The 14945-nt window shown below is 38.9% G+C and overlaps 1 protein-coding gene across 1 annotated transcript; it reads right to left on the minus strand.

Moving 5' to 3' along the window:
• Positions 1 to 8995: 8995 nt before the first annotated feature.
• Positions 8996 to 13862, minus strand: LOC135096874 (von Willebrand factor A domain-containing protein 5A-like). Its single transcript, XM_063998640.1, has 3 exons — positions 13025 to 13862; positions 10397 to 10610; positions 8996 to 10029 (listed from the first exon to the last, which is right to left on the minus strand). Exons 2-3 carry the CDS (start codon positions 10491 to 10493, stop codon positions 9899 to 9901), a joined length of 228 nt encoding a protein of 75 aa, XP_063854710.1. The 5' UTR covers positions 10494 to 10610; positions 13025 to 13862; the 3' UTR covers positions 8996 to 9898.
• Positions 13863 to 14945: the final 1083 nt, after the last annotated feature.

Below are 14945 nucleotides of genomic sequence, written 5' to 3' on the forward strand. Positions count from 1 at the left end.
GGTACTTAAGATGAAAAAAAAAAACTGAGATGTGTTTATTGTAATGATTTTGACAGGTCCAAACGCTTGTAATAAAGAAGTTATGGCAGTGTTCAAGCTGTGTTAATGGATGCCTCTATACACTAATAATGCTGGTATACATACTAATGTACAAACTTAATTAATATTCTTCGTGGTGTATCCATTCAAAAACAGGTTCCTCTGACAACACTACATCACCGATAAATTCTTCACATTTTAAGAACATAACTATTAATACTTTGGTTACAAAATTACTTTTTGGCATAATAGTGTGTCTAATCCTTGTTTAAACACAATTTCTTATTGCCTCAACTTTAATTTTATGACATAATTTTCCTGTAAAAAATAATCTGATTTCACTTCTTTATTTTTCAGGCCCACCTTAAAATTATATATATATATATATATATATATATATATATATATATATATATATATATATATATATATATATATATATATATATATATATATATATATATATATATATATATATATATATAACAATAAACCAATATATTCTCATTCAACCTTAGAGTATAACTGCAACTGCTACCACAATATTAATTAGGCTTTAACTCACTGCTAAATCTTAATTTTCTAAATTCTTTAATATTACATGCTGAGAATTAAACTTGATAAAACTAAATCTCTTAACATCAATATTCTTATTATATTAATCTTAAACTACTAAGTATTACGTGCAAAAACTCTGATGCAAATTCAGTAAGATCATGGAAACTTCAAGAAATAATCAAACTTTTAACAATTTCAAATTAATTATTAAATATATAAAATAGTAATATTTGCAATTAGCTACTTAAGATTAAAAAAAAAATTATATATATAGAAACATGCATATATAAATAAATGATTACATAAATTATATTATATATAAATACATATATAAATGAACCTTCTCAAGAAAAAAAAAATCACTTTTATATATAATTAAAGAATTATATAAAATCTTCATCTTATATAATAAATCTATAAAAAGTTCATCTATATAATTTTAAATGTTTATATATAACATCAACTATTACTTAAAGACATCAATTATTACTTAAAGACTATAATACAATAAAAAAAAAAAATTATATATATATATATATATATATATATATATATATATATATATATATATATATATATATATATATATATATATATATATATATATATATATATATATATATATATATATATATATATATATATATATATATATATAAAATAACTCTATATATTTAAAAAAATAAAATAAAATAAATACCTGATTCATTAAAAAAAAATATAACAAAATAATAATATTATTAACATAATGCCAAGCTACAAATCTATAATAATAAAAAAAGAACTGATCTCAAACTTAGCAATATCCCATTTCTTTCCAAAGATGTCTCTCTTATTGTTCTCCGGAACTGTGCCTCCGTGCTTGCACCTTGCCTAGTCAAACTCTTTCAGCTTTGTCTGTCAACATCTACCTTTCCTTCTTGCTGGAAGTTTGCCTACATTCAGCCTGCTCCTAAAAAAAGGGTGACCGCTCTAATCCCTCAAACTACCGTCCTATTGCTTTGATTCCCTGCCTATCTAAAGTTTTTTGCATCTATCCTCAACAGGAAGATTCTTAAACATCTATCACTTCACAACCTTCTATCTGATCGCCAGTATGGGTTCCGTCAATGAAAAAATAAATAAATAAATAATAATGCATAATAAAAATTAATGATGAAAAAGCAATCTCTCTCTCTCTCTCTCTCTCTCTCTCTCTCTCTCTCTCTCTCTCTCTCTCTCTCTCTCTCTCTCTCTCTCTCCTTTGCTCGAGCCGCTCAGCTCACTCGGCACTAAATAAGATCAAACAAAATATTACAAAAAATATAAACTTGACAAAAAGTGAAGTAAGGGTCCCCGCTGTGAGTGCCGCAGAGAGAGAGAGAGAGAGAGAGAGAGAGAGAGAGAGAGAGAGAGAGAGAGAGAGAGAGAGAGAGAGAGAGAGAGAGAGAATGAGGAAGAAAAGGAAACGTGGGGAAAAACGGAGAGAGGTGGAGAAAGGAGGTGCAGATGAGAAAGGAGGAGGAGGAGGAGGAGGAGGAGGAGGAGGAGGAGAAGGAAGAGAACAACAACAACAACAAGAACAACAACGACAACAACAATAACAACAACAACAACAACAACAACAAAAGCACCACCAGCACCACTGCTACCATCACTACCACCACCACCACCACCATCACCTCCACCACCACCAAGAGAAACAGCAAAAAGTCAAGTAAAGAAAGGGAGAAAGAACATGAGGTGCGAGGACTAGGTAATATATTGTCGCCGAGGGGCCTGGTACTAGCAGTGGCGGTGGTAGTGGTGGTGGTGGTGGTCGATGGCGCCGCTGCCTGCCTGGAGGAGCGGAGTGCAGGACAGAGCCATGTAACGTCCTGTCCACTTGGTTAAAAAATAGCCATCACGTGCGGGGTAAAAAAAGGTATGGAGCCGTAAGGAATCGAGGGGAAACTTGAGTGTGGTGTGGAGAACGTGGGTGTGACAAGGACGTGGTGCTGTTGCGGTCAAAAAGTCGAGTATATAATCTGCTTTACTTGTTTCCCGTGCAGTTATCGTTTTCTCTTTCTTTTTCTGAACGAGCGGTAAGGAATCGTGGGGACTTGGGTGTGGTGAGGAGTGTACGTGAGGCGTGCGCTGGTGTGACAAGGGTGTGGTGCAGTAGTGATCAGAAAACAACTATTTTCTCACACTTACTATGTGATACTTTTTTTTTTCTTCTTTTTGAGAGTGAGCGGCAAAGGATCAAGGGCAGACTTAAGTAGGAGGAGGAGGAGGGCAGGTGTGGTGTACGTGGGTGTGACAAGGGTGGTGCAGTAGTGGTCAGAAGTCATGACCAACCTTCCCTAGTACTGGCTGTTGCTGTGTTCTCTATTTCTCTTTCTTCTTCCTTACTTTTTTTTTTTTTTTTTACCATCATTCCGTCTTCATGTACTTTTTTTTTTTTTTATCTTCGTGAACCTCTCGTCTCTCTTTCAGTTGTCCAGTTTCAGCAGGAGACTCAGCAGATTAGAAGATACAAGACTGAGAATAAATACTGAACAGTGGCACTGAGTGTGTTGTGCTACTCGACTCGTGGACGTGACTACATGAGTGGGTGTCTGGACTAAGTCTGTAAAGATTTTGAACTTTTGCCAACCTCCTTCGTTCGTGATATAAGATAAATTGTTATGTACTAGTTTATAATTAAAGCCGTGGCCAATAATCTGTCTGTCTGTCTAACAATCTATTTTATCTGTTTGTCTATGTCTGTCTAGCCGTCTAACTATGTCTGTCTGTCTATCTATCTGTCTGTCTGTTTAGCCATCTATCCATCAGTCAATTTATCTATCTACCTGTCTAACCGTCCATCTATCTGTCTGTCTACTTATACGTTTGTTTAGCCATCTACCTATCAGTTAATCTATCTATCTGTCCATCTATGTATGTATGTATGTATGTACCTATCAATTCATTTATACGAGTAAGGAATAAGTATAAACACCGAGGAAGTATGGATGAGTTGGTGGTGAGAGGCGAATGCTTGGTGACAGATGTGCGAGGTGAGGGTGCAGGCTGATGGTGGGTGTACGAGTAAGTCGAGATCTGACAGGGCTGCTAAACACTGCCTAGGAAATATAAGCTAAAAATAGACAGTAATTAATGAGCTGTCAGAAAGAAATTCAATGGGAAGGGAGAAGGGTGGGAAGGATACATGGCTCAGGAAGGGCACGGCTAAATTATATTATTTTAAGGAGAGAAGGAAACACGCGCCCATAAAAAAAAAAAAAGGATAATTATGAAGACAGTGTGAGTGAATATTGAAGGATTCGGAAGTTGATCATCTATTCTAAGTTTTATTTCTTCTTCTTTTTTTTTCATTCTTTGTTACTGTTTCTATGATAATTTCTATATGCATGAGCGATTGACGGCAAAAAAAGAAAAAAAGGACAGTCAGGAAGACATAAAAACAGAAGACTAAGTAAGGAATACAAAATTAATTATTATCACTATTTGTATTGTTTTTGTTTAACTATTATTTCTAACTACAAAAGAAATTCTCTCCGTTAACTTTAGCCAGACTCGAATATTCTCTACTCCTTTACTTTCTACGTACAGATTCCAGACCATTTCTCGTTGGTTCAGTTTACTTAATTCCCAACTTCGACCACAAGGCCGTGGAAACGTGAGACAGACAGGCAGACCGACAGATATTACACACAGACGTACCGTACCGCTCTTTGTAATATACTTGAAGGAGTTTACCTGAGTTCCCTAAAGGGACCTTGCAGCCACTCACTTAAGGGTTTCTCTAACTTATGAGCTAACAAAGAGAGAGTTGGCGCCGAGACTGCACGTGGGAGAGGCTTAGGGAAGGGATGGGAAGGGAAGGAGAGGAGAGGAGAGGAGAGGAGAGGAGAGGAGAGGAGTGAAGAGGAGAGGAGAGGAGAGGAGAGAGAGAGAGAGAGAGAGAGAGAGAGAGAGAGAGAGAGAGAGAGAGAGAGAGAGAGAGAGAGAGAGAGAGAGAGAGATGGCAAAGATAGGAAAAGAGACAGGAAGGAGAAAGGGTGAGAGGAAAATAGAAATGAAGAGGACTAAGAAGAAGGAAGAACATGGAAGGAAGAAAGGGAAGGAAAACATGACATGGGCAGGAAGAAGAAGGAAAAAGGAAAAGAGGCATAGAAGAATATAGAAAGGAAGGGACGTGGATGAAGGAAAGAAAAAAAAAAGAAACGGAAGACGAATGATGAAAGGAGTAAGTGATACGTAAAAGAGAAAGGAAAAGGACACATGAAAAGCAAAACGAGAGAAAAGAGGAGAGGGAAACAATGAACAGGGAAGGAAAAGAGAATCTCGAGCAGCGTCCGTGAGTAAGAAAGATGGACGAATGAGGGGAAGGAAAGAGACAGACGAGGAAACTGGAGGCGGTGAAAGGAGTAGGAGAGGGAGACGAGAAGGCAGCAAATGTATAGGTGTGAAAGAGAGAAGCACGTAACGAAGAGGGAGAGGAAACAGACACACACCAAAAAATGAAGGAAAGAAAGAAAGTAAGAAAATGAAAGGCAGAAAGAAAAATAAAGAAAAAAGGAAGAAAGCAGAAACAAAAAAAAGTTAAAAAAAGAAAAAAAATACTGAAATAACAAATGAACGAAAAGAAAGAAAAGGAAGAAAAGTAAAGATGGAGACAGACAAAGCGCAAAGACTAACAGAAAAGAATGAGTTTTACATGAAGAGTGGAAAGGAAACAGGAAGACAAACGAATCGAGGGCAGAATATAAAAAAAGTGCAAAAGAGAGAAGAGAGGAAGTGAAGAGAAAGGGAGGAGGGAAGAGGGAGTGGGAGAAGTGAGAGAGAGAGAGTGAGGAGAGGGAGAGGGGAGAGAGGGAGGCATCCATGCAGGGCATGAAAGAATTAATGCATGATTCTCTCTTGCTTAATGAACACCAACCGACGCCAGGACACCAGGAGGAGGAGGAGGAGGAAATACAAAGGAAATACAAAGGAAAGAACAGACAGCAACAGCCCTACTGGGCCTAACGAGGCTGTCTGTGTGTCTATTCTACCACTACCACTACAGATTCTAAGAGTTAGAGGATGGAGGACACTAGAGATCAAGGAAGGAAAAACAGGAGAGTATAGGGAGGAGGAAAGGCTAAGATGTGATAGGAAAGGATGAAAGAGAAATTATACTATTCACTACACTAACTAACTAAAAAAAACATTTTATGTAGGCGCAAAGTACGTTATATGAGGGGTTGCTGCGAGGTGATTGTCCAACCTTTGTTTAAAAGTTTCTATTGTGTTACTATCGACAATATGTGCTGGGAGAGAGTTCCAGACATTTACAATTCTATTAAAGAAATAATACTTAGCCTCGTCTGATCTGAAACGCTTACCTATAATCTTGTAGCCATTATTTCGAGTGGTGTTGGAACTGTCAATGATGAGATAGTTGTTTACATTTACGTTATCAAAGCCCCGACACATCTTAAACAATTCAATTAAGTCACCTCGCATTCGCCGTTTCTCTAAACTGAACAAGTTGAGTTCCCTCAAGCGCTCCTCATAAGGCTTGTTCCGCAGTCGTGGGATCAACTTGGTAACTCTTCTTTGGACTCTCTCCAGCTTGTCTATATCTTTCCTGTAATGGGGTGACCAGAACTGGACGCAATACTCAAGTAGAGGTCGGACAAGTGTATTAAACAATGTGAGAATTACCCCTTCTGATTTGAATTCGAAAGTCCTACCAATAAACCCAACCAATTTATTTGCTGTTTTAACTACTTCCGAGCAGTGTTTACTTGACTTGAGGTCTGAGGTAATTATAACACCCAAGTCCTTTTCCTCCTTAACCTTAAGAAGCTCGGTACCGTTCATTAAGTAATCAGTGTGATCGTTGTTATTACCAATGTGCAACACTTTACATTTATCTACATTGAAGCTCATCTGCCACTTGTCTGACCAAGTGGCTAAGTGGTCAAGATCAGATTGTAATTTTCTTTTATCCTCAAACGTGACTACTTTATTCATTATTTTTGTATCATCAGCGAACTTAGATACTTTGCAGGTGAGACCCTCATCGATATCATTAACGTAAATAAGGAAAAGAACAGGGCCGAGCACTGATCCCTGTGGTACACCACTTAGAACTTCTCGCCAGTTTGAAAATTTACCATTTAAAACAACGCGCTGTTTTCTCTCAGACAGCCAGTCTTCAAGCCAATTGAGAAGTTTTCCATTTATACCATGTGACTTCAATTTAGCTAGTAGCCGCTTATGGGGAACTTTGTCAAAAGCTTTTTGAAAATCTAGATACTCGTACACTATATCTACTGCCTTTGTTTCGTCGTACATGGTGAAAACATCATAAAAGAAATCAAGCAGATTAGTTAGACAAGAACGTCTGTTTCGGAAGCCATGCTGCGAGTCATTGATTAAATCATTTTCCTCTAGAAAGTTCACTAAATTATTGCGAATTACTGTTTCCATTAGTTTACATACTACAGATGTAAGGCTGATAGGTCTGTAGTTACTTGGAAGTGAATTATCGCCTTTCTTTTCTATAGGGGTAACGTTAGCTAACTTCCAATCCTCGGGAACCTTACCGCAGTTAAATGATTTGGTGAAAAGCAACGAAAGGGGCTTACAAATTTGGAATTTAGTTTCTTTCAAGACACGTGGTGCAATACCATCTGGGCCGGGGGCTTTGTCAGTTTTCATCTTATCAATTACTTTGATTATCTCGTTTTCATGAAAAACGCAGACACTTAAGGGGGTTATGTTGTGGAGCATAAGGAGTGGTTCGGGGATTGTATGAGTATTTTCCTCTGTAAAAATTGAAGCAAAATAATCATTCAGTGTGTCCGCGATCTGAGTTTCTCCGGTGACAAAATTACCGTTATCTAGTGTAATGTGATTAATGTGAGATGTAATGACTTTTTTATTTCGAACGTAACTGTAAAATTCTTTGGGATTGGATTTAGCAATGCTTGCAATATACATTTCTAGATTTTTCTTACTCTGTCTAATGAGCTTTTTTGATTCGCGTCGGAGTCTGTCGTATTCTAGTTTATCAGCCTCATTCTGAGAGGACAAATATTTACGGTAGGCACGATTTTTCTGCAGTAGTTGTGACTCAATCTTGTTTGTCCACCATTTAGGTTTATTTCTCTTGCATGGACGTCTTTTACGCATAGGGATACATGTCTTCACAGCATCTTCTAAAATGTACTTAAATTTCGCCCATGATTCCTCAATGTTACTTTCGCCAAGTTCAGCGTTCCAATCTGCGACAGAAAGAATTGACCTGAGTCTGTCGTAGTCTCCTTTTTTATATATGAAAACTTTTTCGTTGCTAACAATGTCCTTATATGTTTGAAGGTTGATGTTAAAGGAGACAATCTTGTGGTCACTTGTACTAAATTCAGGACCAATATTAACGTTAGATATTAAGTCATCGTTGGTTGAAAGAACAAGATCTAATATGTTGTCACCTCGTGTGGGTCCTTGAACGTGTTGCTTTAGGGAACATTCTAATAAATTATTATACAAGTCGTGACCAGAGTGAGAGTTAAGTGGATTTCCCCATGAGTTAACAGGTAGATTGAAGTCTCCACAGATGACTATCAAAAGTGTTACTTATTTCAGTAATTTGATCTTGTAAATTCTTATCAGAGGAAACATTGTGAACCGGAGGCCTATAAATAAGACCTATAGCAGTTTTCTTAGAACGTACTCTTAAATGCAAGAAGACTGAATCTATATTGTTAATCTTTTCAGTTTTTAGTATGGTTGGCTGAAGACTGGCTTTCACATACAGCAATACACCGCCTCCTATCCTGTCTTTTCTTTCACTGCTGAACATTTCATAGCCTGGCAAGTTGTATTCCACAAGAAAGTCTCTGTTTGCAGAGTTCAGCCAAGATTCAGTAATACCAATAATGTGATAGTTTTCTACAGCTGCCAGGGTTTCTAAATCTGAAAATTTATTTCTAAGGCTGCGAGCGTTGATTAGGCAAGCTTTTATAGTGTTGCACATGGAGGTTGGGTTGTGCGAGGAGTCTACTAAGAGTCTGGAGCTACACGATCTTGCTGGTCTTTTTTTGGTCTGAAAATAGAAACTTTATTACTAAGGAGTCTGCCAAGTCGTGCTGCTCCAATTCCATTCAGGTGTAAACCATCCGGCTGAAACAGAGAAGGTTTATTGTAAAAGTTGTCCCAAAGATTAACAAAGTCTACATCTTCCTCTGCGCAGAGAGAACAAAGACGGCTGTTAGTGCTGAAGGCTCTGTTGTAGAAGGCAGCCGGTGCCCTGGTCCGGGGGAGGATACCTGAAACAATAATGTTATTGGATTTAGCGCTGTATCATCCTCTTGAACTTTTCCATGAGCTCTTCAGACCTAGTGTTTTCGACATCATTTGTACCTGCGTGAGTAATAAAGAGGGTATTATTATTAGATCCGCAGGCTGCCTCGTCGCATGCTGCCGTGATGTCGTCTAAGCGTCCACCAGGCATGCATAGACGCTTACGTGTCCTACGAGCCCTGCCACAGAACTCAGAGAGCTGACCTCTGACTATTGAGTCTCCGACCAGTCTCGTCTCTTGTGCATCTTCCTTTTCTTCAGCTAGGATCTGGTACCTGTTGTGTGTTGAGATGGGCAAAGATTTCTTAACATTAGTGGTGGTGGCACGATTACTGACTAAAGTGAATGGTGACTCTGCAAGCACAGCATGTGGGCGGGCAGGAGCCCCTGGAGTGGAGGAGGCAGGTCTGTCAGGGATGGCAGGAACAACATCTGTGGAGGTGCAACCTGTATTAGAGACAACGAACTCTTTTAGTGCTTCAAGCTGTTGCACGACGTCCTCATACTGCTTGCACTTCTCCTCGTATTTCTCGTTGAGTCTCTCTATCTTACTCTGGAGGTGACACAACCTGCAGGCAGAAGAATTCCGGAAATACTGAGGGGCAAACCTGCCACGACAGGCTTCGCATTGACTGAGAAGAGAAGGCATGACTCATTAATCAGAGCGCTTTTGAAGTTTCAGAAAAGATGTGACCATAAATTGAGCAAATGAAAAGTTTATGCATGGAAATCAGATACTGCTGTGTTAGATGCCTCCAACACTGGGTCTTGAAAATGCCACAAAGACCAATCGCTTGCCTAGAGTCTTGGTCACGAGTGAGACTTTTACAAACCGGCGCTTGCAGCTATGAGGAGGAGGTGGAGGAGGAGGAGGAATGGAAGTAAATTAAAAGATAGAAGATGAGAAAGATGAGACAAGATAAATATAGGAGGAAGAGGAAGAATGACCTCTCACTTATCCTAACCCAGTCTGGACCACTCACTTCTTGAAGAGCACTGAGAAGGATGAGCCGAAGCTGACAATGTTGAAGAGGCAACCCAGAGGCAGACTCTTCAGGAACAGAAGAAGTGTTGCCCGGGCACTCTCTATCTTTTCCCCATGCATGCTTCCTGTTGGTGAGGTCAGTTTAGGTTAGGTTAGCACTGCACAACTACAGTACAAACTCACTGAGTCGAACTAATTTTGGGGTTAATTTACGTTAGCTTAGTACAACATTGCTGAGTTGAACCCTTGAAAATCCCAGTAACTTCCCTCACATCCTGCTTAGGAGTCACAGTAAGGAGTTATTGTTGAACTATTACTGGAAACATGGAAACATCCTTCAAAACCCCGGTAACTCCCTCACAGCCTGTTTAAAAAGCTATGAAAGGCATCATATCTGCTTAGTCCTGCACTGACAAGCCTTCCAGCATCCCATCATATCAGTTCTTGGGTCATACTGACCTTGTCCAGCTCCCCCACCTGCCTCCACCTCACCTGAGCGGTCGATGACAAAGATAATCTCATTCCTGCTGGAGTAGGTGTTGGTGGGCACCTCTGGGAAGAGGTTCAGCATGAGCAGGTCATCCTTCATGATCCCAGTGGCAGAGCGTTCACCGGTCTCCCGCAACAGGTGGGGCCGTTAGGCACTCCTGTAGTACACCAGCATGCTCCAGCCGTGGTCGCAGCTGAACCCTCCGTCCTGGCTCACCTGCGGCATGGACAGGAGATTAGGTTGGGGCATGGGTTAGGTTAGGTTATGCTGCAATAGGTCAGGGCATCAGTTGGGTTAGGTTGCAATGCTGGATCAGCTGATGTTATTTTCATGGACAGAAGAAAGAAAACAAGACCTAAAAGGTTTATGGACGTAGAGAAGGAATTACAACACACACAAACACACACACACACACACACACACACACACACACACACACACACACACACACACACACACACACACACACTGAAAAAAATTAAGAAAGTACTTTGTTATCGTGGACTGGAAAGACTTTGAACATGCAGAAGTTGTTCAGGAAAAATAGGATGAATTTATAAGGATATATAATACTGCTGTAGAGAAATTTGTACCTAGAGGAGAAAGATGTAGAAAAGGTAAGGAATAGTTCAATACAAAATGCAAAAAGGCTAGAAATTGTAAGTTAAATGGTTGGAATAGATGGAAAAAAAGGAAAACTGAGAGCAGATGGAAGGAATATATTGATGCTAGAAACAAGTATGTTGAAATAATAAGAATGGAGAGAAAATACAATCAAAGAGATATAATAGAAAAGTGAATAAATGAACCCAAGCTGTTCTTTAGACATATTAATGGGAGGATCAAGAAGAGAGGTGTATCAAAACTGAAAGATGAAGGAAAAATCTATGAGGATGCACAGGACATGGCGGAGATTATGGGCAAAAGTTACAGATCAGTATTTACTGTGGAAGGGGAGTTTGATGCTGGAAGGGATAATTTGGTGAGGAATACGCTAAGTACAGTACCAGTCAGTTATATGAAATACTTATGATGATTGAGGACCTTGAAATAAATAAAGCATCTGGTCCAGATGGAGTATCAAACTGGATATTGAAAGAATGTAGAGATCAACTGGCTGATAAAATTCACAGTATGGTGGTGACATCATTGTTGCAGGGAAGGGTACCAAAAGATTGGAAGAGAGCAAATATTACACCAATATTCAAAGGGGGAAATAAAGAAAACCCACCAAATTATAGACCAGTGTCATTTACTAGTGGTGTAGTAAAAGAATGCGAAAGAACAATAAAGGAAAGATTGATGGAACACTTGGAAAGAGATAAAGTTTTGGTAAATTGTCAATTTGGATTTAGGCGGGGAAGATCATGCTTTATGAACTTATTGTCCTTTTAGTCAAAGGCAGTTGATATTGTGCAAGAGAGACAGACTAGTGATGGTGTCTACTTAGACTTGAAGAGGGCTTTTGACAAAGTACCACACCAAAGATTGCTATGGAAGATTAAAAAAATAAAAAAAAATATGGAAAAATTGGAGGAAGACTGCTGGAGTGGATGAAGGATTATCTGGATGATAGAGAGATGAGAACTGTAATACAAGACCAGAATTCATCCTAGCTGAAAGTAACTAGTGGTGTCCCACAGGGATCAATGTTGGGACCAATAATGTTTGTGATATATGTGAATGACATACTCGTAAATGAAGAGATAGATAGCTATATGGACTTATTTGCAGATGATGCTAAGCTGATGAGAATGGTAGAAAATGCAAATGACTGTATGGTACTGCAAGACAATTTAAATAAGATAAATAGATGGAGTAAATCTTGGCAAATGGAATTCACTTAAAGTAAATGTAAAGTAATGGAGTTTGGTAAGAGTAAAAAAAGAATACAACATCATTATGGGATGGATGGTGTGAACTTAAAGAAATTAAAAGAAATGGATTTAGGAGTAACAGTTACTGAAAATTTGACTCCGGGCAGATACATTGATAGAATTACTGGAGAGACGATGAATTTGTTAAAAAGAGTAAGAGTGGCATTCTCATATTTGGATAAAGAAGTGATAAAAAAGTTGTTGATTTCCATGATAAGACCAAGATTGGAATATGCAGCAGTGGTGTGGTCTCCTCATACAAAGAGGAATATTATAAAATTGGAAAGAGTACAAAGAGCAGTCACTAAGATGGTTCCAGAGTTAAGTCGACCTATGAAGAGAGATTAAGAATGTTGGAAATTCTTTCCCTTGAAAATATGAGAGAGAGAAGAGATTTAATAAACATCTATAGAATGATAAATGGTATGGAAAATGTGGACAAACAATGTATAGTAAATTTAGACACACAGATTACAAGGAGACACAGTAAGAAGTTGAAGAAAGTTAACTGTAGAAGAGACATCAACAAGCATAGTTTTCCTCACAGAAGTGTGAACAAATGGAATGATCTCAGTGAAGACGTTGTCAATGACGTAACTGTCCATGCTTTTAAGACTAAACTGGATAGATATAGAGACAGGATACTATGAGATTACTCTCCTCCCGTAAACCACAACTAGGTAAACACTAGGTAAATACACACACACACACACACACACACACACACACACACACACACACACACATGCAGACCTGGGCAGACATGGCATCATCAGTCAGGGTCACGTTGAGTGGGTCAGTGTGGGAGACGATCCGAGATATCTGGTGGTTACCACATACTTGTGCCTTCACCTCCATGGAGTAAGGCTGTGTCACATACACCCCTCGATCCTCCCACCTCCAGTCCCAGTCTTGGTGGTGGTTGTGGTGGTAGTGGTGAAGGAAACACTGAGTTTTCATTGCTGACTGATTTTTTTTTTTTATGCATTTTTAAATCCATTGTCAGTGTCCAAAGAATCAAAATCTAATGAATTTTTTTTTTTTTTTTTGTGCATTTTAACCATTTCACTTCAATACGAAACAATTACCAGCACCAGAAGCAATGCATGAAATCTTTATAAGCATCTACAAGAAAGAAGGGGATTAAAAGAACAGATTTTGCATTTTGTATCCAGCTTAACCCCTTCAGTATGATGACTCCAAGGTAGGCATCATGAAGCACCAGTGGAATATACCATGACACCTACATAGGCATCATGGTCGGATTCTGTTTTAGTTGTTGTTGGACAGTCCCATATCCTGTTGTGACTTCTTGTTGAGCAATCCTGTATCATGTGTTGACTTGTCTTGACAGTCTCTGTATTATATCCTTGAGGTTCTATTGCTCCTCCCACCCTCCCTGTTCCCACCAGTCACGTAAATGAGCTACCCCATGCCCCACCCTCTATCCAAATTAATGAAGTCTCATTGGCAGAGCATTACATCATAGTTCCCCTCCTTATGGTCCTTCTTTTATCTTCCATATCCCCCTATCCTTCTCTACATCCTATACCCCCTCCATCAGGAAGGGGAGACTAAAAGGTGGGGGATACAGTTCCCCTATTCCCTCGTTCATTCCTTGCCCTCATACCCTCCTCTCTCTCTCTCTCTCTCTCTCTCTCTCTCTCTCTCTCTCTCTCTCTCTCTCTCTCTCTGTGTGTGTGTGTGTGTGTGTGTGTGTGTTTATATATATATATATATATATATATATATATATATATATATATATATATATATATATATATATATATATATATATATATATATATATATATATATATATATATATATATATATATATATATATATATATATATATATATATATATATATATATATATATATATACTCTCCCTGTGTGTGTGTGTGTTATATCGTTAACTAGAGAGAATTTAGTGTTGGAGTGCTAATTCACCTGAGGTACCAATTGGACTTACTTAACAAGGTAAAGAAGAAGTAATCCATCTTCTTCAATCAGAACACAACAAAACAGGGGCCATTCTTTCCGATATCAAAGGCTGGACTGGGCAAGTTCCGAAGCTTCGTGTTTGCGGCATTAAAGTTAGACCTTTGAGAGTCTGGCGGTGCTCTGTTGAACTTCACCATCCTATGTGTGTGTGTGTGTGTGAGTGTGTGTGTGTGTGTTAATGGTAGCTGGGTGGTAAAGTGTTTGACTGTCTTAAGAGAGGCCTTGTGTTCGAGTCATTTAATACCGAAGGTTGTGTGTGTATGTGTGTGTGTGTGTGTGTGTCGTGACAGAGACATTACACAATTTCTCTATATATTTACTAACAGCTACTAAAATTAAATAAACGATACTCAGATTACTTTTTTTCCTTATTTAATGAATATTGCTAACATTAAAACATGCGTGTGTGTGTTTGTGTGTGTGTGGGGGGGGGATGGGAAGGGGGGCAGGTGTGTGGTGTTCAGGAGGCTGGAAGCACGTGCACTGTTGCCGCTGCCATAATTATCGCAGTTTGAGTCAACAAAGACACCAAGAGAGCCAATTAGAACCCGGGGGTGGAGGAGGAGGAGAAGGAGGATGAGGAGGAGGAGGAGGAGGAGGAGGAGGATGAGAAGGAGGAGGAGGATACAGTAATTAGAGATAGCTTTTGGCTCCCGCTCAGCTCCA

Source organism: Scylla paramamosain, unplaced genomic scaffold (assembly GCF_035594125.1).
Source record: "Scylla paramamosain isolate STU-SP2022 unplaced genomic scaffold, ASM3559412v1 Contig8, whole genome shotgun sequence".
NCBI classification, from domain to species: Eukaryota; Metazoa; Arthropoda; class Malacostraca; order Decapoda; family Portunidae; genus Scylla; species Scylla paramamosain.